Below are 26,893 nucleotides of genomic sequence, written 5' to 3'. Positions count from 1 at the left end.
ACAGGTTGTATTAAACCACCAGAGGGGGAGCTCTAAGATCATTTTTATGTTTTTTATTTATTTTTTGTTATCTTTTTATTAAAACACAACATAATATTTACACTTTTAATTTTTGTTTTCCCTGTATTTGTATTTAACTGAACTGAAGTCAAATTCATTGTTTGTCTGCACAAAGTCAGCAAATAAAAATGAATCTGATTCGAAGTTGTTTTTAAAAGGAAAGTCTGTCAATGTGACATTGCACTAAAAATAATTGTATATATTTATCATTATCAAAAATGTACTTAGTGTATTAGAAATATTATGTCATTATGTCATTATACCCGTCAACATATATTTGAGAAGTTTAGGAACAATATTTATATTTTCCTGACACGTAACTAAGTAATTTTTTTTTGGCAATCTGATCCAGTAAATAACAACATCACCATGAATGAATGCAGATGATAAATCTGCATTTATCAAGACAAACATCTGAGGTCAGCACTAAAATGCAACCCCCAACCCCTCCAATTTTTTTTTGTAAGTCTGTATTTTTAAGATTCAGTCTGAGAGCACAGAGTTCAGGCTGCCGACTAATTATCTCAGCATCTAATGAAACGATAAACAGATTTTTACCTCAAAATTTTAATATGGATTCAAACAACAATAAGAACATTATTTCTTATTCTTTTCTATTTAATATTCTCCTTTCAGTGTTTGCACATAACTTTTAGAGTTGTTGAGCTGTATTTATGATAATAGATGCTAACAGCATTAGCTGATGCTGCACTTCTGATTGGGTGGTTTATTTTTGGTCCTCCCCGTTTGCAAAGTAAACCTACAGGCGTCAAATATAAAACAGTTTAAAACAGCAGCTGAAGCAGAAGAAGGAAAAACTCCCATGATATCATCTTCAACATCGAAATGTTTTTTGTGGCTTTTCTGCTGCTGGTGGCTGCATCCTGTGAGTGTCGCTGAGGGAGAAATAATGAAAACACATGAATGATATCTTCTTTTCAAAATTATATGCAACGTCTTTTACTTGCAGGTGTAAAGTGTGAACAGCTGACACAACCAGCTGCTCAGACTGTGCAGCCAGGTCAGCGTCTAACCATCAGCTGTCAGGTCTCCTATTCCCTGGACAGCTATCCTACATTTTGGATCAGACAGGTTGCTGGGAAAACACTGGAGTGGATCGGTGCTGCACGGACTGGATACACCACAAACTACAATAATATGATGACAAACAAGTTCAGCATTACTTTACAGGATTCCAGTAAAACAGTGACTCTGAATGGACAGAATATGCAGCCTGACGACTCTGCTGTGTATTACTGTGCCAGGCAAGACACAGTGACACAGACAAGCAGCAGAGCTGAACAAAAACTCCTGAGCAAGTTACTTCAAACCACCACAGGGGGACTTTTCTGTGATTTATATTCTATTGTGTTTACTTTGCTGAGCAAAAACAGAGCTATACTTGAACTGAATTCACAGTCTACCATGATTTGAAATTCATTCAAAGGTTTGAGATAGTTTATGTTTGCTTTTCAGGATGACATCAAAGTCTAATAAACTTCATTAAGCTTCATTAAGCTGGTATTAAACAATATTAACAGAGGTTTAAATACAAAAACATACATAACATATCACTAATAAAATCCTAACCCTATAAATTTCCTTCAGTCTCTAAACTCAAACTTCATTTCCACAAATAAATAAATATAGTTTTAAGATTTAGAACCTGTTGAAAGAATAATAAACACTTTAATACTAGCTAGTTGTCTTCTGACTATTTGAATCAGTGCTTGAAAAAGCAGAATATGACGAACTGATCTTGAGCTTAAAGGCTTAGTGCTATTAAGCTCATTGAAATTAAATAAACATGAAGGAAAAGTACACTGGATGTTTTACTGTTAACCAGTATTAACCAGTATTCTTTTCAGGTACCCATTCAGCTTGATTTCTAACTATAACTCACCCTGTTAATATGTAAAACAAAGCAAAAAATATATAAATATGTTTTTGTATCAAGCAGTAAGTTTGCAAAAAGTGCTACATGTGGCACTAGGAAAGTGAGTCATGAAACTAGCCCCCCCCCACATTTTGTTTTTGGTGATGATCACTCACAGCCTAGCGTTAGAATTTATTAGAGTTAACAATGTTCATTAGAGTTAATGTTTATTAGATTTAACAATGTTTTGGTTTCGCCATCGGAGGGCGCTCAGTACCACATGCAACAGCGGGTGACGCTCTGGCAGGCTGTAGGAGTCCGCCATTGCAGAGAGGACAGCTTGTTGCAGCGGATGTTGGGAGCGCTACTGTAACCGCTGTATTTTCTTTTTACAGTTTAAACTGAATAAATATGCTGCACGAGGAGTGACTCGGCCCATCATTTCCTGCTGTGTAACATACACAGAACAGTAGATGGCAGAACAGGAGTGATACCCTGTTAAATAAACAGCTCATGTTATGGTTTATGGTTTCCTGTTGTAGGATTTCCATCAGCATGTGGTTCAACTGAAAAATTAATCTCGCCACAAAAATCTCTATAAAGACAGCTATAAAACATTTATAACACTTTCTGTTCCAATTTTATTGATTCATCTGTTCTTACAATAACATCTTAATAAGAAAAACATGGTGAAAAGCTTTATAATTTTTGATAAAAGTGGAATCAAGTTGATGCTAAATTATTTGACAATTATTTCCAATATCAAAATGTTTGGAAATAATTTAAAATAATCACAAAAATTTGTTTTTATAGATCAGATGATTTCTGTTTCTATTCTAGGAGGAGGAGCCAATGCAAATACTGACGACTCCACTTTTACATGTCTGTTAGTTCAAGAGCAGCAGTGAGTTAGTGGTGAACACAGTGTGAACAGAGTCACATGGCTTCTACAATGATTAGATTTGAGGTTGTTCTTGCTTTTAGTATTTTGTCCTTAAACTGGAGTGGTAAGAAAAAAAAAGGTTCATGATGGATGAAAAGAAATGGTGGTGAGAGAATCAATAATGATCTGTTTTTCTGCAGGTACTGATGGTCAAACACTGACTGAGTCTGAATCAGTGGTTAAAAGCCCTGGAGAATCTCACAGACTGACCTGCACATATTCTGGGTTTGGTGGTGATTATAATAATGCTTGGATCAGACAGGCACCTGGAAAAGGACTGGAATGGATCGCTTATATCAGCTGGAACAGTGGCAGCATCTACCACTCTGACTCAGTAAGAGGCCGGTTCACCATCTCCAGAGACAACAGCAGAAGTCAGGTGTATCTGCAGATGAACAGCCTGACAGCTGGAGATTCTGCTGTTTATTATTGCGCTCGAGAGCCACAGTGACACAGAAAGCAGAAATGCTGAACAAAAACTCTTCAGAGCATAAATAGTTTTAACAAGAGGAGCCTTAGCACCAGTTTTTTTTGTCACAACCAACACATATAAACTTCACACTGAAGTAATAACTTTGAGTCCCTTTAGAAGATTTTAAAGTGTATTGTTATCTTATTCGGTTTTTGTATTAATATTTAATGACCAGAACAAATTAAGATTCAAAATAAACACAAATGATAAAAGCATTCCCATTGATAGGATATTTACTGTTTCTTAACATTTTTTTTAGATATTGCTTTCAAACTGTTATTATCCATCAGCCAGAGGAGGCGCTCTCAGACCATAAATGAATTTAGACTATATAACAATGAACAGTGCTGGGTGTTTACATTCTCTGTGTAAAAAACATTCCATACAATAAAACATAGAACAAGTACATTTCTAATTATTTTATGTTTGATCAATGGATTGTTTAAATATGGGCCTTTCATTGGTGATGTCACCTGATAACACTCTAATATACTGACAACAATTCAGAAATACTTTGAGCGATTTATTATTCGACAAATCCTGGCTGCTTATCTATCATCTGGAATCACTATATTTAAAATAAAATGATAATAATCACCTCATAGACACACATCTGGAGCACTGTCAGAGAGGACAGACTGTGGATTCAAGAAACTTTGATCTTCATTGTGTAACTTAATAGCAGCAATAAATCATTCAAAAAAGAAAGACATGTGGTGCATTTGTCTTAGATCTGGTTTTACGACACTCAAAAAACCACAATGAGAAAAAACAACACAAAGAGTTCATATATTTAATGAAGAAATAAGACAATAATTATCATTGGATATTATTTTCCACTGTGGTGACAATATGGCTACATTTAATTATATAATTTTTTTTTTTGAAAACACACTTTTCTTTTTAAAAAGAAGATGTTTTGAATCTTTTATTTCCTCTCATTTATCTTATGATCATAAAATAGAAAAATGCGGACTATAATATATTATAGTTAGTAAGAAATCAAGTTTAATTATCTCTTTTACATTTACAACAAAATTAAAGTTCAGGCATGGCTCTACTTAGTCCTGAAATGAATAAATGATGTTTACTTCAAACATACTGACAGGGAGGTTCGTCATTATGCAAATTAAGCCTTGTGCTTTAAAAACCTGATCTGTTGCTGTCAGAAGAAGAAAAACTCCCATCAGATCACCAACATGTTCTCTGTAGCTTTTCTGGTGCTACTGGTTGCTGGATCCTGTAAGTTTCTCTGAGTATGACCAAGCTTTGTTTTCTTACTGTTCTCACACTGATGCACAATATTTGCTGTTTTTTTAGATGTGAAGTGTGAACAGCTGACCCAACCAGCCTCTGTGACTGTGCAGCCAGGTCAACGTCTGACCATCAGCTGTCAGGTCTCTTATTCTCTGGGCAGCTACAGGACAGCTTGGATCAGACAGGTAGCTGGGAAAACACTGGAGTGGATCGGTGATGCACGGACTGGATACACCACAAACTACAATAATATGATGACAAACAAGTTCAGCATTACTTTACAGGATTCCAGTAACACAGTGACTCTGAATGGACAGAATATGCAGCCTGACGACTCTGCTGTGTATTACTGTGCCAGACGGGACACAGTGACACAGACAAGCAGCAGAGCTGAACAAAAACTCCTGAGCAAGTTACTTCAAACCACCACAGGGGGACTTTTCTGTGATTTATGTTCTATTGTGTTTACTTTGCTGAGCAAAAACAGAGCTATACTTGAACTGAATTCACAGTCTACCATGATTTGAAATTCATTCAAAGGTTTGAGATAGTTTATGTTTGCTTTTCAGGATGACATCAAAGTCTAATAAACTTCATTAAGCTTCATTAAGCTGGTATTAAACAATATTAACAGAGGTTTAAATACAAAAACATACATAACATATCACTAATAAAATCCTAACCCTATAAATTTCCTTCAGTCTCTAAACTCAAACTTCATTTCCACAAATAAATAAATATAGTTTTAAGATTTAGAACCTGTTGAAAGAATAATAAACACTTTAATACTAGCTAGTTGTCTTCTGACTATTTGAATCAGTGCTTGAAAAAGCAGAATATGACGAACTGATCTTGAGCTTAAAGGCTTAGTGCTATTAAGCTCATTGAAATTAAATAAACATGAAGGAAAAGTACACTGGATGTTTTACTGTTAACCAGTATTAACCAGTATTCTTTTCAGGTACCCATTCAGCTTGATTTCTAACTATAACTCACCCTGTTAATATGTAAAACAAAGCAAAAAATATATAAATATGTTTTTGTATCAAGCAGTAAGTTTGCAAAAAGTGCTACATGTGGCACTAGGAAAGTGAGTCATGAAACTAGCCCCCCCCCACATTTTGTTTTTGGTGATGATCACTCACAGCCTAGCGTTAGAATTTATTAGAGTTAACAATGTTCATTAGAGTTAATGTTTATTAGATTTAACAATGTTTTGGTTTCGCCATCGGAGGGCGCTCAGTACCACATGCAACAGCGGGTGACGCTCTGGCAGGCTGTAGGAGTCCGCCATTGCAGAGAGGACAGCTTGTTGCAGCGGATGTTGGGAGCGCTACTGTAACCGCTGTATTTTCTTTTTACAGGTAAGCTGAGTATTAGAATGTATAGCTCGTAATGCCAGTAGCCTCCGATGGGTACGGAATGACACAACAAAGGCGCTTCAGTATAGCTGCATTACTGAGCTAGATATAAAGCAGGAGTTAGCACCAGGCTAAAGTAGCGAGGCTAACGGCTCACGCTTGGCTCGCGCTTATGTGGGCTCGGTGGGTCGGCTTAATAGGGCCGCAACATGTGTTTTAAACTTATGTATTGTTTGAGTTCAGTTGAGTTAATGAAAGTATGTTGGATGTAGATGTACAGTGATGTCAGTAGAGAGCATGTGTATTTGTTGTAGTACCACATGCAACAGCGGGTGACGCTCTGGCAGGCTGTAGGAGTCCGCCATTGCAGAGAGGACAGCTTGTTGCAGCGGATGTTGGGAGCGCTACTGTAACCGCTGTATTTTCTTTTTACAGTTTAAACTGAATAAATATGCTGCACGAGGAGTGACTCGGCCCATCATTTCCTGCTGTGTAACATACACAGAACAGTAGATGGCAGAACAGGAGTGATACCCTGTTAAATAAACAGCTCATGTTATGGTTTATGGTTTCCTGTTGTAGGATTTCCATCAGCATGTGGTTCAACTGAAAAATTAATCTCGCCACAAAAATCTCTATAAAGACAGCTATAAAACATTTATAACACTTTCTGTTCCAATTTTATTGATTCATCTGTTCTTACAATAACATCTTAATAAGAAAAACATGGTGAAAAGCTTTATAATTTTTGATAAAAGTGGAATCAAGTTGATGCTAAATTATTTGACAATTATTTCCAATATCAAAATGTTTGGAAATAATTTAAAATAATCACAAAAATTTGTTTTTATAGATCAGATGATTTCTGTTTCTATTCTAGGAGGAGGAGCCAATGCAAATACTGACGACTCCACTTTTACATGTCTGTTAGTTCAAGAGCAGCAGTGAGTTAGTGGTGAACACAGTGTGAACAGAGTCACATGGCTTCTACAATGATTAGATTTGAGGTTGTTCTTGCTTTTAGTATTTTGTCCTTAAACTGGAGTGGTAAGAAAAAAAAAGGTTCATGATGGATGAAAAGAAATGGTGGTGAGAGAATCAATAATGATCTGTTTTTCTGCAGGTACTGATGGTCAAACACTGACTGAGTCTGAATCAGTGGTTAAAAGCCCTGGAGAATCTCACAGACTGACCTGCACATATTCTGGGTTTGGTGGTGATTATAATAATGCTTGGATCAGACAGGCACCTGGAAAAGGACTGGAATGGATCGCTTATATCAGCTGGAACAGTGGCAGCATCTACCACTCTGACTCAGTAAGAGGCCGGTTCACCATCTCCAGAGACAACAGCAGAAGTCAGGTGTATCTGCAGATGAACAGCCTGACAGCTGGAGATTCTGCTGTTTATTATTGCGCTCGAGAGCCACAGTGACACAGAAAGCAGAAATGCTGAACAAAAACTCTTCAGAGCATAAATAGTTTTAACAAGAGGAGCCTTAGCACCAGTTTTTTTTGTCACAACCAACACATATAAACTTCACACTGAAGTAATAACTTTGAGTCCCTTTAGAAGATTTTAAAGTGTATTGTTATCTTATTCGGTTTTTGTATTAATATTTAATGACCAGAACAAATTAAGATTCAAAATAAACACAAATGATAAAAGCATTCCCATTGATAGGATATTTACTGTTTCTTAACATTTTTTTTAGATATTGCTTTCAAACTGTTATTATCCATCAGCCAGAGGAGGCGCTCTCAGACCATAAATGAATTTAGACTATATAACAATGAACAGTGCTGGGTGTTTACATTCTCTGTGTAAAAAACATTCCATACAATAAAACATAGAACAAGTACATTTCTAATTATTTTATGTTTGATCAATGGATTGTTTAAATATGGGCCTTTCATTGGTGATGTCACCTGATAACACTCTAATATACTGACAACAATTCAGAAATACTTTGAGCGATTTATTATTCGACAAATCCTGGCTGCTTATCTATCATCTGGAATCACTATATTTAAAATAAAATGATAATAATCACCTCATAGACACACATCTGGAGCACTGTCAGAGAGGACAGACTGTGGATTCAAGAAACTTTGATCTTCATTGTGTAACTTAATAGCAGCAATAAATCATTCAAAAAAGAAAGACATGTGGTGCATTTGTCTTAGATCTGGTTTTACGACACTCAAAAAACCACAATGAGAAAAAACAACACAAAGAGTTCATATATTTAATGAAGAAATAAGACAATAATTATCATTGGATATTATTTTCCACTGTGGTGACAATATGGCTACATTTAATTATATAATTTTTTTTTTGAAAACACACTTTTCTTTTTAAAAAGAAGATGTTTTGAATCTTTTATTTCCTCTCATTTATCTTATGATCATAAAATAGAAAAATGCGGACTATAATATATTATAGTTAGTAAGAAATCAAGTTTAATTATCTCTTTTACATTTACAACAAAATTAAAGTTCAGGCATGGCTCTACTTAGTCCTGAAATGAATAAATGATGTTTACTTCAAACATACTGACAGGGAGGTTCGTCATTATGCAAATTAAGCCTTGTGCTTTAAAAACCTGATCTGTTGCTGTCAGAAGAAGAAAAACTCCCATCAGATCACCAACATGTTCTCTGTAGCTTTTCTGGTGCTACTGGTTGCTGGATCCTGTAAGTTTCTCTGAGTATGACCAAGCTTTGTTTTCTTACTGTTCTCACACTGATGCACAATATTTGCTGTTTTTTTAGATGTGAAGTGTGAACAGCTGACCCAACCAGCCTCTGTGACTGTGCAGCCAGGTCAACGTCTGACCATCAGCTGTCAGGTCTCTTATTCTCTGGGCAGCTACAGGACAGCTTGGATCAGACAGGTAGCTGGGAAAACACTGGAGTGGATCGGTGATGCACGGACTGGATACACCACAAACTACAATAATATGATGACAAACAAGTTCAGCATTACTTTACAGGATTCCAGTAACACAGTGACTCTGAATGGACAGAATATGCAGCCTGACGACTCTGCTGTGTATTACTGTGCCAGACGGGACACAGTGACACAGACAAGCAGCAGAGCTGAACAAAAACTCCTGAGCAAGTTACTTCAAACCACCACAGGGGGACTTTTCTGTGATTTATGTTCTATTGTGTTTACTTTGCTGAGCAAAAACAGAGCTATACTTGAACTGAATTCACAGTCTACCATGATTTGAAATTCATTCAAAGGTTTGAGATAGTTTGTGTTTGCTTTTCAGGATGACATCAAAGTCTAATAAACTTCATTAAGCTTCAGCTGGTTTTAAACAATATTAACGGAGGTTTCAATACAAAAAAATTACATAACATATCACTAAAAAAATCCTAACCCTAAAAATTTGCTTCAGTCTCTAAACTCAAACTTCATTTCCACAAATAAATAAAGATAGTTTTAAGATTTAGAACCTGTTGAAAGAATAATAAACATTTTAATACTAGCTAGTTGTCTTCTGAGTATCTGAATCAGTGCTTGAAAAAGCAGAATATGACGAACTGATCTTGAGCTTAAAGGCTTAGTGCTATTAAGCTCATTGAAATTAAATAAACATGAAGGAAAAGTACACTGGATGTTTTACTGTTCACCAGTATTAACCAGTATTCTTTTCAGGTACCCATTCAGCTTGATTTCTAACTATAACTCACCTTGTTAATGTGTAAAACAAAGCAAAAAACATATAAATATGTTTTTGTATCAAGCAGTGAGTTTGCAAAAAGTGCTACACAGAACAGTAGATGGCAGAACAGGAGTGACACTCTGTTAAATAAACAGCTCATGTTATGGTTCATGGTTTCCATCCATCCATCCATCCATCCATCTTCTTCCGCTTATCCGAGGTCGGGTCGCGGGGGTAGCAGCTTCAGAAGGGAGGCCCAGACTTCCCTCTCCCCAGCCACTTCTTCTAGCTCCTCCGGGGGAATCCCGAGGCGTTCCCAGGCCAGCCGAGAGACATAGTCCCTCCAGCGTGTCCTGGGTCTTCCCCGGGGCCTCCTCCCGGTGGGACGTGCCCGGAACACCTCACCAGGGAGGCGTCCAGGGTTCATGGTTTCCTGTTGTAGGATTTCCATCAGCATGTGGTTCAACTGAAAAATTAATCTCGCCACAAAAATCTCTATAAAGAAAGCTATAAAACATTTATAACACTTTCTGTTCCAATTTTATTGATTCATCTGTTCTTATAATACCATGTTAATAAGAAAAACATGGTGAAAAGCTTTATAATTTTTGATAAAAGTGGAATCAAGTTGATGCTAAATTATTTGACAATTATTTCCATTATCAAAATGTTTGGAAATAATTTAAAATAATCACAAAAATTTGTTTTTATAGATCAGATGATTTCTGTTTCTATTCTAGGAGGAGGAGCCAATGCAAATACTGACGACTCCACTTTTACATGTCTGTTAGTTTAAGAGCAGCAGTGAGTTAGTGGTGAACACAGTATGAACAGAGTCACATGGCTTCTACAATGATTAGATTTGAGGTTGTTCTTGCTTTTAGTATTTTGTCCTTAAACTGGAGTGGTAAGAAAAAAAAAGGTTCATGATGGATGAAAAGAAATAGTGGTGAGAGAATCAATAATGATCTGTTTTATCTGCAGGTACTGATGGTCAAACACTGACTGAGTCTGAATCAGTGGTTAAAAGGCCTGGAGAATCTCACAGACTGATCTGCACATATTCTGGGTTTGGTGGTGATTATAATAATGCTTGGATCAGACAGGCACCTGGAAAAGGACTGGAATGGATCGCTTATATCAGCTGGAACAGTGGCAGCATCTACCACTCTGACTCAGTAAGAGGCCGGTTCACCGTCTCCAGAGACAACAGCAGAAGTCAGGTGTATCTGCAGATGAACAGCCTGACAGCTGGAGATTCTGCTGTTTATTATTGCGCTCGAGAGCCACAGTGACACAGAAAGCAGAAACACTGAACAAAAACTCCTCAGAGCATGAATAGTTTTAACAAGAAGAGCCTTAGCACCACTTATTTTTGTCACAACCAACACATATAAACTTCACACTGAAGTAATAACTTTGAGTCCCTTCAGAAGATTTTAAAGTGTATTGTTATCTTATTCGGTTTTTGTATTAGTATTTAATGACCAGAACAAATTAAGATTCAAAATAAACACAAATGATAAAAGGATTGATAGGAAATTTACATTTTTTTAGATTTTGCTTTCAAACTGTTTAAATGAGTTGGAAAACTTGTGTTATTATCCATCAACCAGAGGAGGCGCTCTCTGACCATAAAATAATTTAGACTATATAACAATGAACAACACTGCAAATCCTGGCTGCTTATCTATCATCTAGACCAGGGGTGGGCAATCCTGGTCCTCGAGGGCCGGAGTCCTGCAACTCTTATATGTCTCCCTGGTCCAACACACTTGAATCCAATAGCTGAATCACCTCCTAAGTGCAGTCAAGTTCTCCAGAGTTCTGCTAATGACCTCATTATTTGACTCAGATGTGCTGAAGTAGAGATGCATCTAAAAGTTGCAGGAGACCGGCCCTCGAGGCCTGGAGTTGCCCACCCCTGATCTAGACCCACTATATTTAAAATAAAATGATCATTATTACCTCATAGACACACATCTGGAGCACTGTCAGAGAGGACAGACTGTGGATTCAGAAACTTTGATCCTCATTGTGTAACTTAATAGCAGCAATAAATCATTCAAAAAAGAAAGACATGTGGTGCATTTGTCTTAGATCTGGTTTTACGACACTCAAAAAACCACAATGAGAAAAAACAACACAAAGAGTTCATATATTTAATGAAGAAATAAGACAATAATTATCAATGGATATTATTTACAAATGTGGTGACAATATGGCTACATTTAATTATATAATACATGTTTTTGAAAACATACTTTTCTTTTTAAAAAGAAGATGTTTTGAATCTTTTAATTCCTCTTGTTCATCTTATGATCATAAAATAGAAAAATGCGGACTATAATATATTATAGCTGGTAAGAAATCAAGTTTAATTATCTCTTTTACATTTACAACAAAATTAAAGTTAAAACATGGCACTACTTAGTCCTGAAATGAATAGTTGACATTTATTTCAAACATACTGACAGGGAGGTTCGTCATTATGCAAATTAAGCCTTGTGCTTTAAAAACCTGATCTGTTGCTGTCAGAAGAAGAAAAACTCCCATCAGATCACCAACATGTTCTCTGTAGCTTTTCTGGTGCTACTGGCTGCTGGATCCTGTAAGTTTCTCTGAGTATGACCAAGCTTTGTTTTCTTACTGTTCTCACACTGATGCACAATATTTGCTGGTTTTTTAGATGTGAAGTGTGAACAGCTGACACAGCCAGCCTCTATAACTGTGCAGCCAGGTCAACGTCTGACCATCAGCTGTCAGGTCTCTTATTCTATGACCATCTATGGAACAGCTTGGATCAGACAGCCTGCTGGGAAAGGACTGGAGTGGATTGGGTGGAAATATACTGGAGGTTCTAGCTACAAAGATTCACTGCAGAACAAATTCAGTATAGACTTAGACACTTCCAGTAAAACAGTGACTCTGAATGGACAGAATATGCAGCCTGAAGACTCTGCTGTGTATTACTGTGCCAGAGAGTCACAGTGACACAAACCAGCTGCAGAGCTGAACAAAAACCCCTCAGAACATAAACAGATTATATCAAACCACCAAAGGACTTTTTAGTTCATTTTTCATCTGTGGAAACTTTGTCAACCTTATTTTACTCTTTTGTAAAAACTTTGTAGAAATACATCCTTACAACAAAAATATAGTTGTTGTCTCATTTTTTATACGTCTAATTAAAATAAACAAAAGTAAATGCCTCATTTGTGTGTACAGAGTTGGTGAATGAAGCTTAATCTGATTCAGAAAATTGAAACTGTTATATTTATAATGTATTCAAGGTGACATTTACTTAACACATGATTTTCTAGAAATAATGAATGTGAACATCTACTAAGAGGTTTGTCAGAAACATTCAGTTAAAAATAAAACTTTGTTTTTTGTCATCAACAATGATATAATACAAATATTATGCTCTTTTTATTTGGTTTAATCAGCACAATCAGGACTGAAGACATAAAATATACAGAGGATACATGCATCTTATTCTAAACTCTAAATCCTTTAATGTTGTTAAAATAGTTCTTTCTAACTTTTACCGACACCTTTATTGATCTATATGGAATCCATTATTGAGTTCATATCTAACTCTAACTCACCTGATTAATGTTTAACACAAGGAATAAAAGAGACAAACATGTTTAGTAGAAAAACATTGTGTTTAATAAAATGCAGGGTTCTGCACAGAACATCATGTGGCAATACAAGAGTGAAACATCCACAAAAAAGTTCCAAACGCATAAAGACCAAAGTAAATATAATTTCTTAAACAATTTGGTTCCGACTTTCATTGTTGATTTATTGATTTCAAAATAACTTAATATGACATTTTTTTGTAGAAACAAGGGAAACCTGCTGTAAAGCTTTATATGTTTTGGTAAAACAGAAATACACATCAAATTATTCAAAAATGAATTCAAATGCAAAAATGTTTGAAAATAATCTGAAATAATCCTCCTTTTATTGATCACATGATTTATGTTTCTATTCCAGGAGGAGTCAATGCAAATGCTGACTGCTCCACTTTTACATGTCTCTTAGTTTAAGAACAGCTGTGAGTTAGTGGTGAACACAGTATGAACAGAGTCACATGGCTTCTACAATGATTAGATTTGAGGTTCTCCTTGCTGTTATCATCTTGTCCTTAAACTGGAGCGGTAAGAAAAAAAGATATTTTAACAAAATTCATGACTGACATAAAGAAATGGTGGCAAGATAATCAATAATTATCTGTTTTTCTGCAGGTACTGATGGTCAAACACTGACTGAGTCAGAATCAGTGGTTAAAAGGCCTGGAGAATCTCACAGACTGACCTGCACATATTCTGAGTTTGGTTACAATCCTGACATAGCTTGGATCAGACAGGCAACTGGAAAAGGACTCGAGTGGATTGCTTATATTAGCTCTGGCAGTAGCAACATGTACTACTCTGACTCAGTAAAAGGCCGGTTCACCATCTCCAGAGACAACAGCAGAAGTCAGGTGTATCTGCAGATGAACAGCCTGACAGCTGGAGATTCTGCTGTTTATTACTGCGCTCGAGAGCCACAGTGACACAGAAAGCAGAAACACTGAACAAAAACTCCTCTGTGAAGCAATAATTTTAACAAGAAGCCTCCAGGGGAATCATCACACTGGTTTTCTTGATCACAAACAACACATTTAGATTTACCAGCCATTGATAATATTTAAAATCCATTAGAAATAGGTTTTGTATCAATATTTTAGATTAGATTAAAAAATAAACACAGGGATCAATTAAAATTATTCCTAGCTGTAGAATGTTTGATATGTCATTATGTTTTCCTTTTAAAAATACACAAATTTTGCTAAATATGTTTTTTAGTATGTCAAAATAAATTAGATTTAAGGTTCTAATTGCTGTTATTATCTTGTCTTCAAACTGGAGTGTCACGGAGCGGTATGTTGAGGTGGTGAGGCAGACGCTGTAGACCCAGGTAAGATGAATGATGCAAGTTTAATGATGAAAATAGGCTTAAACAATTCCAAAAGTCCACAAAACCTGGCAGCACAGTTGAGCAGAAGGCTAGGGCTCAGCACTGGTAGCAACAGGCTACTCGCATGGACAAGACGCATTGACAGCACACACATTAGACGAGGACCCGACAGAGACGCAGAGACACAGGTGACATTAAATACACACGGGATAATTAGGGAACGAGAAACACCTGGGAGTAATCAAGGGGAGAACAGGACAACACGGAGACACAGCAACACAGAAAACTTGAAATTAACACACAGAAAACACAGAACATGACATGGAGTGGTAAGAACAGACATGTTTTTAACCAACATTATGATTGACATAAATAGATACAGTAGTGGTGAGAGAATCAATAATTATCTGTTTTTCTGCAGGTACTGATGGTCAAACACTGACTGAGTCTGAATCAGTGGTTAAAAGGCCTGGAGAATCTCACAGACTGACCTGTATATATTCTGGTCTTGGCAATCCTAACATAGCTTGGATCAGACAGGCAACTGGAAAAGGACTAGAGAGGATCGCTTACATCAGCGATGGCAGCGTCAGCATCTACGACTCTGACTCAGTAAAAGGCTGGCTCACTGTTTCCAGAGACAACAGCAGAAGTCAAATATATCTGCAGAGCCCTAACACCACTTTTCATAGATGACTGTCACTCTCACCTCTCTAGTAGCTTTACCTATGTTATTATTAGATGCTACAGATAAGAGTATGGATACATTTCAATCTGGAGAGACTCACACAGAGAAGAAAATAGCAGTTAAAAGATTTAATGGTACAATTTCTTTGGCGCTCGGACCCGGCAGAAGACCGTGAGCCGAGGATCGCCGTGAGCAGGCGGTCTGCTCGGCGAGCTCGGGATAGTCTTCCCCCCCGGGACCGAAACTGGTGGTGGAGCGGAGCTTGGAGAGGAAGAGCACAAGGGATCCTGGAGGACGTCCCTCATGGTGAAGGTGGAGAAGGGGAGGAGGTGGGTTGAAGCACGGCTGACGAGCAGGAAGACCCCAGGGTAGCTTGGACTTTTGAAGGTGTCTTTGGACGACGATTGGCTGGAGCGGCGTGAAGCTCCGGTCCGGATTGGCTGCGGTCGGGCGTAGTGATTAGATGATGTGGTGAAGCTGGTCGAGTCTCCCAGTTTGAATTTTCGCCAAGGCTCCATTTTTTGCAGACATTTGCTGTAAAAGGTGGATGCAGTTCTCATAAGTTCTGGCAAAAAAATCTGTGTCTTTGTTCACTTACTGTTTTGTAAATCAGGTCAAACAACATAGATGGAAATGAGTAAATGGATTTATCTGATTTTTACCAATAACAAATAAAGCTTTTGATCTTTGAAATTATGCAGTGAATTTACAGTAAATTTAAAAGTTTGAGTCTGTTTGCAGAATTTTGACAATGTTTAGATAAGAAAAAAAACAAAACATAATGAATTCAAACAAACGCAAAAGTTCTTATTCAAAAAATGATTAGTGATTTTTGTATCATCGTTCCACTTTGACAAATGAATGAATCAAATATTTTTTTTAAATACATTACTTAAAAACTTAATTTACCCAGAATGTTTACATATTTAAACTTTACACATAATTTCTCAATTTCAAGTTAGTAAATCACAGAATTAATTTAACGATCATAGAATTTCAAACATACTTTTTCTCAATGCTGATCCACAGTACATAAAATGTATTTTTATCATGTGATTCTGGTGCGGCTGGTTTGGTGAGTCTCACTGAGACAGAAACATTTACAGCATGATGACACTAAATTAAATTTATTGTTGGTAACAATACATTTTTAATGTGTTTCTCTACAGGTATAAAGTGTGAACAGCTGACACAGCCAGCCTCTGAGACTGTGCAGCCAGGTCAACGTCTGACCATCAGCTGTCAGGTCTCTTATTCTCTGGGCTATGCAACACACTGGATTAGACAGCCTGCTGGAAAAGGACTGGAGTGGATTGGGAGGAAATATACTGGCGGTTCTAACTACAAAGATTCACTTCGGAACAAATTCAGTATCGACTTAGACACTTCCAGTAAAACAGTGACTCTGAATGGACAGAATATGCAGCCTGAAGACTCTGCTGTGTATTACTGTGCCAGAGAGCCACAGTGACACAAACCAGCTGCAGAGCTGAACAAAAACCCCTGAGAACAAAGTGTTACAAAATCACCAGAGTAGTTCCTCTGGAACTAGTTTTATTTTTGACTCAGTCATCAAAAGAAGTATGATATGTTATTGCACATTCAAATTACACAAAAAACACAAATTTCAAATAAAAGAAATCATAAAATATATCTAACAAATTTTAAAATATATTCACAATCTTCTTGAACAAACACATGATAATCCAGAATGTAACCCTACATTGCTCTAAACCAAAGTAACAGCTCAAATCAATCTGTTTTTCAGGTTTCAGCAACTGTAAAAAGAACTGAAGAATTGTTCTCCAAAATGCTTATTAGATCTAAAAAGTTCCTTTGTTAATAGCTTAAGAAAAGTTTGAGTGTGAAAAGAAAACATAAAAATAAAACTATATTTTCAAATGATATTACAATCCTAAAGGGCTCCAAAACAAAGGAACAGTTTATTAATATTTATCATTTCCTGTTTTTCTGGGTTCTGTTCAACTTGTGGCTTAACTGAAAGAAAAGTGGTTTAATCCACTTCTACAAAGAGACTGGCAATCGATTTATCATGTAAGTATAAAATATTTTCTGAGCTGCTTTATGTGACAAAATAATCCTGAATTAAATTCAAAAATTGCAAACCTATCCTTCATGGCCACATGTGCTTCATAATCACATTATTTCTAAAATGTTCTCCTCTGACACGGTTTGTGCAGACACAAGTATTATTAATAAAGGTGCTGCGGTGGCGAAGGGTACATAGATCTGATGCTTTCAGTTGCAGAAGAAGAGAAACTCCCATCAGATTCATTGAACACCAATATGTTCTCTTTAGCTCTGCTGCTGCTGGCTGCTGTGAGTCTCACTGAGAGAGAAACATTTAATGGATGATAAAACTGAACTGAATCTTCATTGTTGGTAACAATTGAGTTTTACTGTATTTTTCCCCAGGTTTGAAGTGTGAACAGCTGACACAGCCAGCCTCTGAGGCTGTGCAGCCTGGTCAACGTCTGACCATCAACCGTCAGGTCTCTTATGCTCTGAACAACTACTGGACATCTTGGATCAGACAGCCAACAGGAAAACTGTGCCAGAGTCACAGTGACACAAAACAGATGCATAGCTGTACAAAAACCCATGAACAAGTTATTTCAATCCTCTAGAAAGGTTATTCATTTATTGTCTATATTTGGCTAAAAACAGAGTTGTGTTTGAAATAAATTCACATCACACTATTTGATATATGTATCATATTTTGAAAGTCCTTCAGAGGTACGTTAAATTTGCTTCAAAAACTACCTAAAAGTCAATGTAACTTTTGCATGGGTGCAACAAATAAGCAAATATTTCAGTAAATTGATTTTCAACAATATTAAAGTAAGATGCATTACATAAACATGTCAAATGATTTACTAAAATAATCTATACTGTAAAATCCTCTTTGATAAACTGTTACAAAGAGAAATTTAAATTTCACAACTAAATAGTTATTTTCATTTTCAAAATTTCCTATTAAAATAATATGTTTTAGTAATAACGTTTTCTGACTAAATGAACCAATTTTTGTAAACTCTATCAGAATCTGAAGGACTGACGTGAAGTTTAGAGGCTCAGGGATCATTGACACGTCAAATGAATGAATGAAACTTTTCATACAGCCATTCTTGATTTTATTTCTAACTCTTACTCATCTAATTTTATTGTGTTAAAACACAGGTGTCAAACTCCAGTCCTGGATGGCCACTGTCCTGCAACTTTTAGATGTGCCTCTGCTGCAGCACCTGAATAGAATAATTAGGTCATTAAGGCTCTGGAGAACTGATCTACACAAGAAGGAGGTAATTAAGCCATTTCATTCCAGTGTTTTGTACCTGTGGCACATCTAAAAACTGCAGGACTGTGGCCTTTGAGGACTAGAGTTTGACACACCTGGTGTAAAACAAAGCAAGAAGAGAGAAACAAGTTTTGTGAGGGAACAAAATGTTTAATAAGACATTACAAAAAGTTTTGCACAGATCAAAAGGTGACAATACAATATATACACACTGTGTTAAAAACCGTTCATGTTATGTTTTATGATTTCCTGTTTCTTCAGATTTTCAATGCGTGGTTCAACTGAAAATATCTTGTTTGTTCCTTCCACAAAAACATCAATAAATGCAAATTACATAACGGGTCAGAAATAAAATGTGTATAACAATTTCTGTTCCAATTTTATTAGTTGAGTTATGTTTTACAAATAATGTAATAATATCACAGTTGATATAGAAATATGTAAAATCTGAAATCAACCTTAAATTTTGTTTTCATACACCAAATGGATCCTGTTTCTTCCTCAGGAGGAGGAGCCAATGCAAATACTGACTGCTTAACTTTTACATGTCTGTTAGTTTAAGAGCAGCAGTGAATTAGTGGTGAACACAGGTGAAACAGAGACAAATGGCTTCTACAATGATTAGATCTAAGGTTCTCCTTGTTGTTATTATCTTGTCTGCAAACTGGAGTGGTAAGAAAAGATATATTTTTAACCAACATTTTGATTGATGAAAATAGATACTGGTGAGACAATAAATAATTATATGTTTTTCTGCAGGTACTGATGGTCAAACACTGACAGAGTCTGAATCAGTGGTTAAAAGGCCTGGAGAATCTCACAGACTGACCTGCACATATTCTGGGTTTGGTTACAATCCTGGCATAGTTTGGGTCAGACAGGCAGCTGGAAAAGGTCTGCAGTGGATTGCTTATATCAACAGTGGTGGTGGCACCAGCCACTCTGACTCATTGAAAACCCGGTTCACCATCTCCAGAGACAACAGCAGAAGTCAGGTGTATCTGCAGATGAACAGCCTGACATCTGAGGATTCTGCCGTTTATTACTGCGCTCGAGAGCCACAGTGACAAAGAAAGCAGAAACACTGAACAAAAACTCTTGTAATCATGAATAGTTTTAACAAGAAGCCACCACAGGGGGAGCCCTAACACCACTTTTCTGAGATGAATCTCACACTCACCTCTTAAGTAGCTTTATCTATGTTATGATTAGATGCTGCAGATAAGAGTATGGAGTCATTCTTCCAGAAATTAGCTCAAAAACGTGGATGCAGCTCTCATATTTTCTGGCAAAAAAATCTGTGATCTTGTTTACTTACAGTTTTGTAAACCAGGCCAACAACATGGGGGAAAATGGTAAATGGATTTATCTGACTTTAACAAGTAACAAATAAGACTTTAAATCTTTTAAATTATGGCAGAAGTGTCTTTAACTGAGGTATTCTCAGGGAGCTATTACTGAATGACTGCTAACAGTGAATGTAAAAGTTTGAGTCTGTTTGCAGAATTTTGACGATGTGTAGAAAAAACACATAATGAATTCAAACATGCACAAAAATCATTATTTTAAAAATGATAAGTGATTTTGTATGATCGTTCTACTCTGACAAAAGAATGAATCAACCATAATATTAAAATACATCATTTAGAGGCTTAATTTAGCCAGAATGTTTACATATTTAAACTTTACATATAAATTCTCAATTTCAAGTTAATAAATGTCTAAACTAATTTAAGGACAATATAATTAGAAACATATTACAGCATTGAGAAATTGATCAGCATTTCTCAATGCTAGTCCACAGCATATAAAAAGTATTTTTATCATGTGATTCTGATGGGGCTGGTTTGGTGTTATGCAAATGAAAAGAATCATGTTATAAAGTCTTGATCTGATGCTGTCAGATGCAGAGGAGGAGAAACTCCCATCAGATCATCTTCAACACCAACATGTTCTCTGTAGCTCTGCTGCTGCTGCTGGCTGCTGCATCCAGTGAGTCTCACTGAGACAGAATCATTTACAGCATAATGACAATAAATTGAATTCATTGTTGGTAACAATACAGTTTTAATGTGTTTCTCTACAGGTATAAAGTGTGAACAGTTGACACAGCCAGCCTCTGAGACTGTGCAGCCAGGTCAACGTCTGACCATCAGCTGTCAGGTCTCTTATTCTATGAGCAGCTATTGAACAGCTTGGATCAGACAGCCTGCTGGGAAAGGACTGGAGTGGATTGGGTGGAAATACACTGGAGATTCTGGCTACAAAGATTCACTGCGGAACAAATTCAGTATCGACTTAGACACTTCCAGTAAAACAGTGACTCTGAATGGACAGAATATGCAGCCTGAAGACTCTGCTGTGTATTACTGTGCCAGAGAGTCACAGTGACACAAAACAGATGCATAGCTGTATAAAAACCCATAAACAAGTTATTTGAAACCTCTAGAAAGGTTGTTCATTTTTTGTCTATATTTGGCTAAAAACAGAGTTGTGTTTGAAATAAATTCACATCACACTATTTGATATATGTATCATATTTTGAAAGTCCTTCAGAGGTACGTTAAATTTGCTTCAAAAACTACCTTAAAGTCAATGTAACTTTTGCATGGGTGCAACAAATAAGCAAATATTTCAGTAAATTGATTTTCAACAATATTAAAGTAAGATGCATTACATGAACATACTGTATGTCAAATGTATGAACAGAGTTTTTAATAAGACAATACACACAGTACTGCACAGAACAAAAGGTGACAGTAGAAGAGTTAAACACTATTAAAACAGCTCATGCTATAATTTATGATTTACTGTTTCTGCAGATTTTCAGCAACATGTGGTTCAACTGAAAACGTATTGTTTGATTCTTCCACGATTACATCCAGAAATGCAAATTACATAACAGGTCAGAAATAAAATATTTACTACAATTTCAGTTCAAATTTCATTAGTTGAGTTATGTTTTAGAAACAATGTAATAATGTGACAGTTAATATAGAAATATGTAAAATCTACAATAGGCCTTAAATTTTCATCAAATTTTGTTTTTACACATCAAATGTATCCTGTTTCTTCTTCAGGAGGAGGAGTCAATGCAAATGCTGACGGCTCCACTTTTACATGTCTGCTAGTTTAAGAGCAGCAGTGAATTAGTGGTGAACACAGTATGAACAGAAACAAATGGCTTCTACAATGATTAGATTTGAGGTTGTTCTTGTCTTTAGTATTTTGTCTGCAATTTGGTGTGGTAAGAATATTTTAAAAAAAAATCATGATTGATGAAAGGAAATGGTGGCAACAATATCAATAATTATATGTTTTTCTGCAGGTACTGATGGTCAAACCCTGACTGAGTCTGAATCAGTGGTTAAAAGGCCTGGAGAATCTCACAGACTGACCTGCACATATTCTGAGTTTGGTTACAATCCTCACATAGCTTGGATCAGACAGGCAGCTGGAAAAGGATTGGAATGGATTGCTGTTATCTGGTATGACAGCAGTGGCATGTACTACTCTGACTCAGTGAGAGGCCGGTTCACCGTTTCCAGAGACAACAGCAGAAGTCAGGTGTATCTGCAGATGAACAGCCTGACAGCTGGAGATTCTGCTGTTTATTACTGCGCTCAAGAGCCACAGTGACACAAAAAGCAGAAACACTGAACAAAAACTCCTGTAATCATGAATAGTATTAACAAGAAGCCACCACAGGGGGAGCCCTAACACCACTTTTCTGATATGACTGTCACACTCACCTTTCTGGACGTTTTACTTATGTTATGATTAGATGCTACATATAAGATTATGGAGTCATTCTTTCAAATCATGTGCTGTAAAAAGTGGATGCAGCTCCTATAATTTACTGCAACAAATCTGTGTCCTTGTTTACCTATTGTTTTGTAAACCAGGTCAGACAACATGGGGCGAAAAGGTGTAAATAGATTTATCTGATTTTAACAAATAAAAGTAAAGTTTTAAAACTTTGAAATTATGGCAGAATACTGGCAGAAGTGTTTAATTGTTCTTCTCAATGAACTATTTTTGAATTACTGAATAAACGTTTGAGTCTGTTTGCCTAATTTTGACAAAGTGTAGATAAGAAAAAAAAACATAATGAATTAAAACATGCAAAAAATCATTATTTAAAAAATTATTAGTGATTTTTATATGATTGTTGAACCTGACAAAAGAATGAATGAACTTAATATTAAAATACATTTTTCAAAGACTTAATTTGCTCTGGATGTTTATATATTTAAACTTTACACAGAGATTCTCATTTTCAAATAATTAAATCACAGAATTACTTTAAGGACAATATAACTGGAAACATACTATTTCTTAATACTAGTCTACAGCACATAACAAGTATTTTTATCATGTGATTCTGGTGGGGCTGGTTTGGTGTTATGCAAATGAAAAGAATCATGTTATAAAGTCTTGATCTGATGCTGTCAGCTGCAGAGGAGGAGAAACTCCCATCAGATCATCTTCAACACCAACATGTTCTCTGTAGCTCTGCTGCTGCTGCTGGCTGCTGCATCCAGTGAGTCTCACTGAGACAGAATCATTTACAGCATGATGACACTAAATTAAATTCATTGTTGGTAACGATACAGTTTTAATGTGTTTCTCTACAGGTATAAAGTGTGAACAGCTGACACAGCCAGCCTCTGAGACTGTGCAGCCAGGTCAACGTCTGACCATCAGCTGTCAGGTCTCTTATTCTATGAGCAGCTACTGGACAGTTTGGATCAGACAGCCTGCTGGGAAAGGACTGGAGTGGATTGGGATGAAATACACTGGAAATTCATTCTACAAAGATTCACTGCAGAACAAATTCAGTATCGACTTAGACACTTCCAGTAAAACAGTGACTCTGAATGGACAGAATATGCAGCCTGAAGACTCTGCTGTGTATTACTGTGCCAGAGAGTCACAGTGACACAAAACAGATGCATAGCTGTATAAAAACCCATAAACAAGTTATTTGAAACCTCTAGAAAGGTTGTTCATTTTTTGTCTATATTTGGCTAAAAACAGAGTTGTGTTTGAAATAAATTCACATCACACTATTTGATATATGTATCATATTTTGAAAGTCCTTCAGAGGTACGTTAAATTTGCTTCAAAAACTACCTTAAAGTCAATGTAACTTTTGCATGGGTGCAACAAATAAGCAGATATTTCAGTAAATTGATTTTCAACAATATTAAAGTAAGATGCATTACATGAACATACTGTATGTCAAATGTATGAACAGAGTTTTTAATAAGACAATACACACAGTACTGCACAGAACAAAAGGTGACAGTAGAAGAGTTAAACACTATTAAAACAGTTCATGCTATAATTTATGATTTACTGTTTCTGCAGATTTTCAGCAACATGTGGTTCAACTGAAAACGTATTGTTTGATTCTTCCACGATTACATCCAGAAATGCAAATTACATAACAGGTCAGAAATAAAATATTTACTACAATTTCAGTTCAAATTTCATTAGTTGAGTTATGTTTTAGAAACAATGTAATAATGTGACAGTTAATATAGAAATATGTAAAATCTACAATAGGCCTTAAATTTTCATCAAATTTTGTTTTTACACATCAAATGTATCCTGTTTCTTCTTCAGGAGGAGGAGCCAATGCAAATGCTGACGGCTCCACTTTTACATGTCTGCTAGTTTAAGAGCAGCAGTGAATTAGTGGTGAACACAGTATGAACAGAAACAAATGGCTTCTACAATGATTAGATTTGAGGTTGTTCTTGTCTTTAGTATTTTGTCTGCAATTTGGTGTGGTAAGAATATTTTAAAAAAAAATCATGATTGATGAAAGGAAATGGTGGCAACAATATCAATAATTATATGTTTTTCTGCAGGTACTGATGGTCAAACCCTGACTGAGTCTGAATCAGTGGTTAAAAGGCCTGGAGAATCTCACAGACTGACCTGCACATATTCTGAGTTTGGTTACAATCCTCACATAGCTTGGATCAGACAGGCAGCTGGAAAAGGATTGGAATGGATTGCTGTTATCTGGTATGACAGCAGTGGCATGTACTACTCTGACTCAGTGAGAGGCCGGTTCACCATCTCCAGAGACAACAGCAGAAGTCAGGTGTATCTGCAGATGAACAGCCTGACAGCTGGAGATTCTGCTGTTTATTACTGCGCTCAAGAGCCACAGTGACACAAAAAGCAGAAACACTGAACAAAAACTCCTGTAATCATGAATAGTATTAACAAGAAGCCACCACAGGGGGAGCCCTAACACCACTTTTCTGATATGACTGTCACACTCACCTTTCTGGACGTTTTACTTATGTTATGATTAGATGCTACATATAAGATTATGGAGTCATTCTTTCAAATCATGTGCTGTAAAAAGTGGATGCAGCTCCTATAATTTACTGCAACAAATCTGTGTCCTTGTTTACCTATTGTTTTGTAAACCAGGTCAGACAACATGGGGCGAAAAGGTGTAAATAGATTTATCTGATTTTAACAAATAAAAGTAAAGTTTTAAAACTTTGAAATTATGGCAGAATACTGGCAGAAGTGTTTAATTGTTCTTCTCAATGAACTATTTTTGAATTACTGAATAAACGTTTGAGTCTGTTTGCCTAATTTTGACAAAGTGTAGATAAGAAAAAAAAACATAATGAATTAAAACATGCAAAAAAATCATTATTTAAAAAATTATTAGTGATTTTTATATGATTGTTGAACCTGACAAAAGAATGAATGAACTTAATATTAAAATACATTTTTCAAAGACTTAATTTGCTCTGGATGTTTATATATTTAAACTTTACACAGAGATTCTCATTTTCAAATAATTAAATCACAGAATTACTTTAAGGACAATATAACTGGAAACATACTATTTCTTAATACTAGTCTACAGCACATAACAAGTATTTTTATCATGTGATTCTGGTGGGGCTGGTTTGGTGTTATGCAAATGAAAAGAATCATGTTATAAAGTCTTGATCTGATGCTGTCAGCTGCAGAGGAGGAGAAACTCCCATCAGATCATCTTCAACACCAACATGTTCTCTGTAGCTCTGCTGCTGCTGCTGGCTGCTGCATCCAGTGAGTCTCACTGAGACAGAATCATTTACAGCATGATGACACTAAATTAAATTCATTGTTGGTAACGATACAGTTTTAATGTGTTTCTCTACAGGTATAAAGTGTGAACAGCTGACACAGCCAGCCTCTGAGACTGTGCAGCCAGGTCAACGTCTGACCATCAGCTGTCAGGTCTCTTATTCTATGAGCAGCTACTGGACAGTTTGGATCAGACAGCCTGCTGGGAAAGGACTGGAGTGGATTGGGATGAAATACACTGGAAATTCATTCTACAAAGATTCACTGCAGAACAAATTCAGTATCGACTTAGACACTTCCAGTAAAACAGTGACTCTGAATGGACAGAATATGCAGCCTGAAGACTCTGCTGTGTATTACTGTGCCAGAGAGTCACAGTGACACAAAACAGATGCATAGCTGTATAAAAACCCATAAACAAGTTATTTGAAACCTCTAGAAAGGTTATTCATTTTTTGTCTATATTTGGCTAAAAACAGAGTTGTGTTTGAAATAAATTCACATCACACTATTTGATATATGTATCATATTTTGAAAGTCCTTCAGAGGTACGTTAAATTTGCTTCAAAAACTACCTTAAAGTCAATGTAACTTTTGCATGGGTGCAACAAATAAGCAGATATTTCAGTAAATTGATTTTCAACAATATTAAAGTAAGATGCATTACATGAACATACTGTATGTCAAATGTATGAACAGAGTTTTTAATAAGACAATACACACAGTACTGCACAGAACAAAAGGTGACAGTAGAAGAGTTAAACACTATTAAAACAGTTCATGCTATAATTTATGATTTACTGTTTCTGCAGATTTTCAGCAACATGTGGTTCAACTGAAAACGTATTGTTTGATTCTTCCACGATTACATCCAGAAATGCAAATTACATAACAGGTCAGAAATAAAATATTTACTACAATTTCAGTTCAAATTTCATTAGTTGAGTTATGTTTTAGAAACAATGTAATAATGTGACAGTTAATATAGAAATATGTAAAATCTACAATAGGCCTTAAATTTTCATCAAATTTTGTTTTTACACATCAAATGTATCCTGTTTCTTCTTCAGGAGGAGGAGTCAATGCAAATGCTGACGGCTCCACTTTTACATGTCTGCTAGTTTAAGAGCAGCAGTGAATTAGTGGTGAACACAGTA

General features: G+C 36.1%; 1 protein-coding gene across 1 annotated transcript in view; it reads left to right on the top strand.

The window, feature by feature from the left end:
• The first annotated feature begins 8,605 nt into the window (after window positions 1–8,605).
• Window positions 8,606–26,893, top strand: part of LOC106700343 — a 245,212-nt gene continuing 226,924 nt past the window's right edge. The window contains exons 1-3 of the mRNA XM_023348736.1: window positions 8,606–8,665; window positions 8,744–8,865; window positions 8,965–9,046. Of these exons, the coding sequence (XP_023204504.1) occupies window positions 8,623–8,665; window positions 8,744–8,865; window positions 8,965–9,046 (247 nt within the window). The 5' untranslated portion in view covers window positions 8,606–8,622. The remainder of the gene's footprint in view (window positions 8,666–8,743; window positions 8,866–8,964; window positions 9,047–26,893) is intronic.

Source organism: Xiphophorus maculatus, chromosome 16 (assembly GCF_002775205.1).
Source record: "Xiphophorus maculatus strain JP 163 A chromosome 16, X_maculatus-5.0-male, whole genome shotgun sequence".
NCBI lineage: Eukaryota > Metazoa > Chordata > Actinopteri > Cyprinodontiformes > Poeciliidae > Xiphophorus > Xiphophorus maculatus.
Note: the sequence above shows the minus strand (reverse complement) of the source record. Positions and strands in the feature narration are given on the sequence as shown.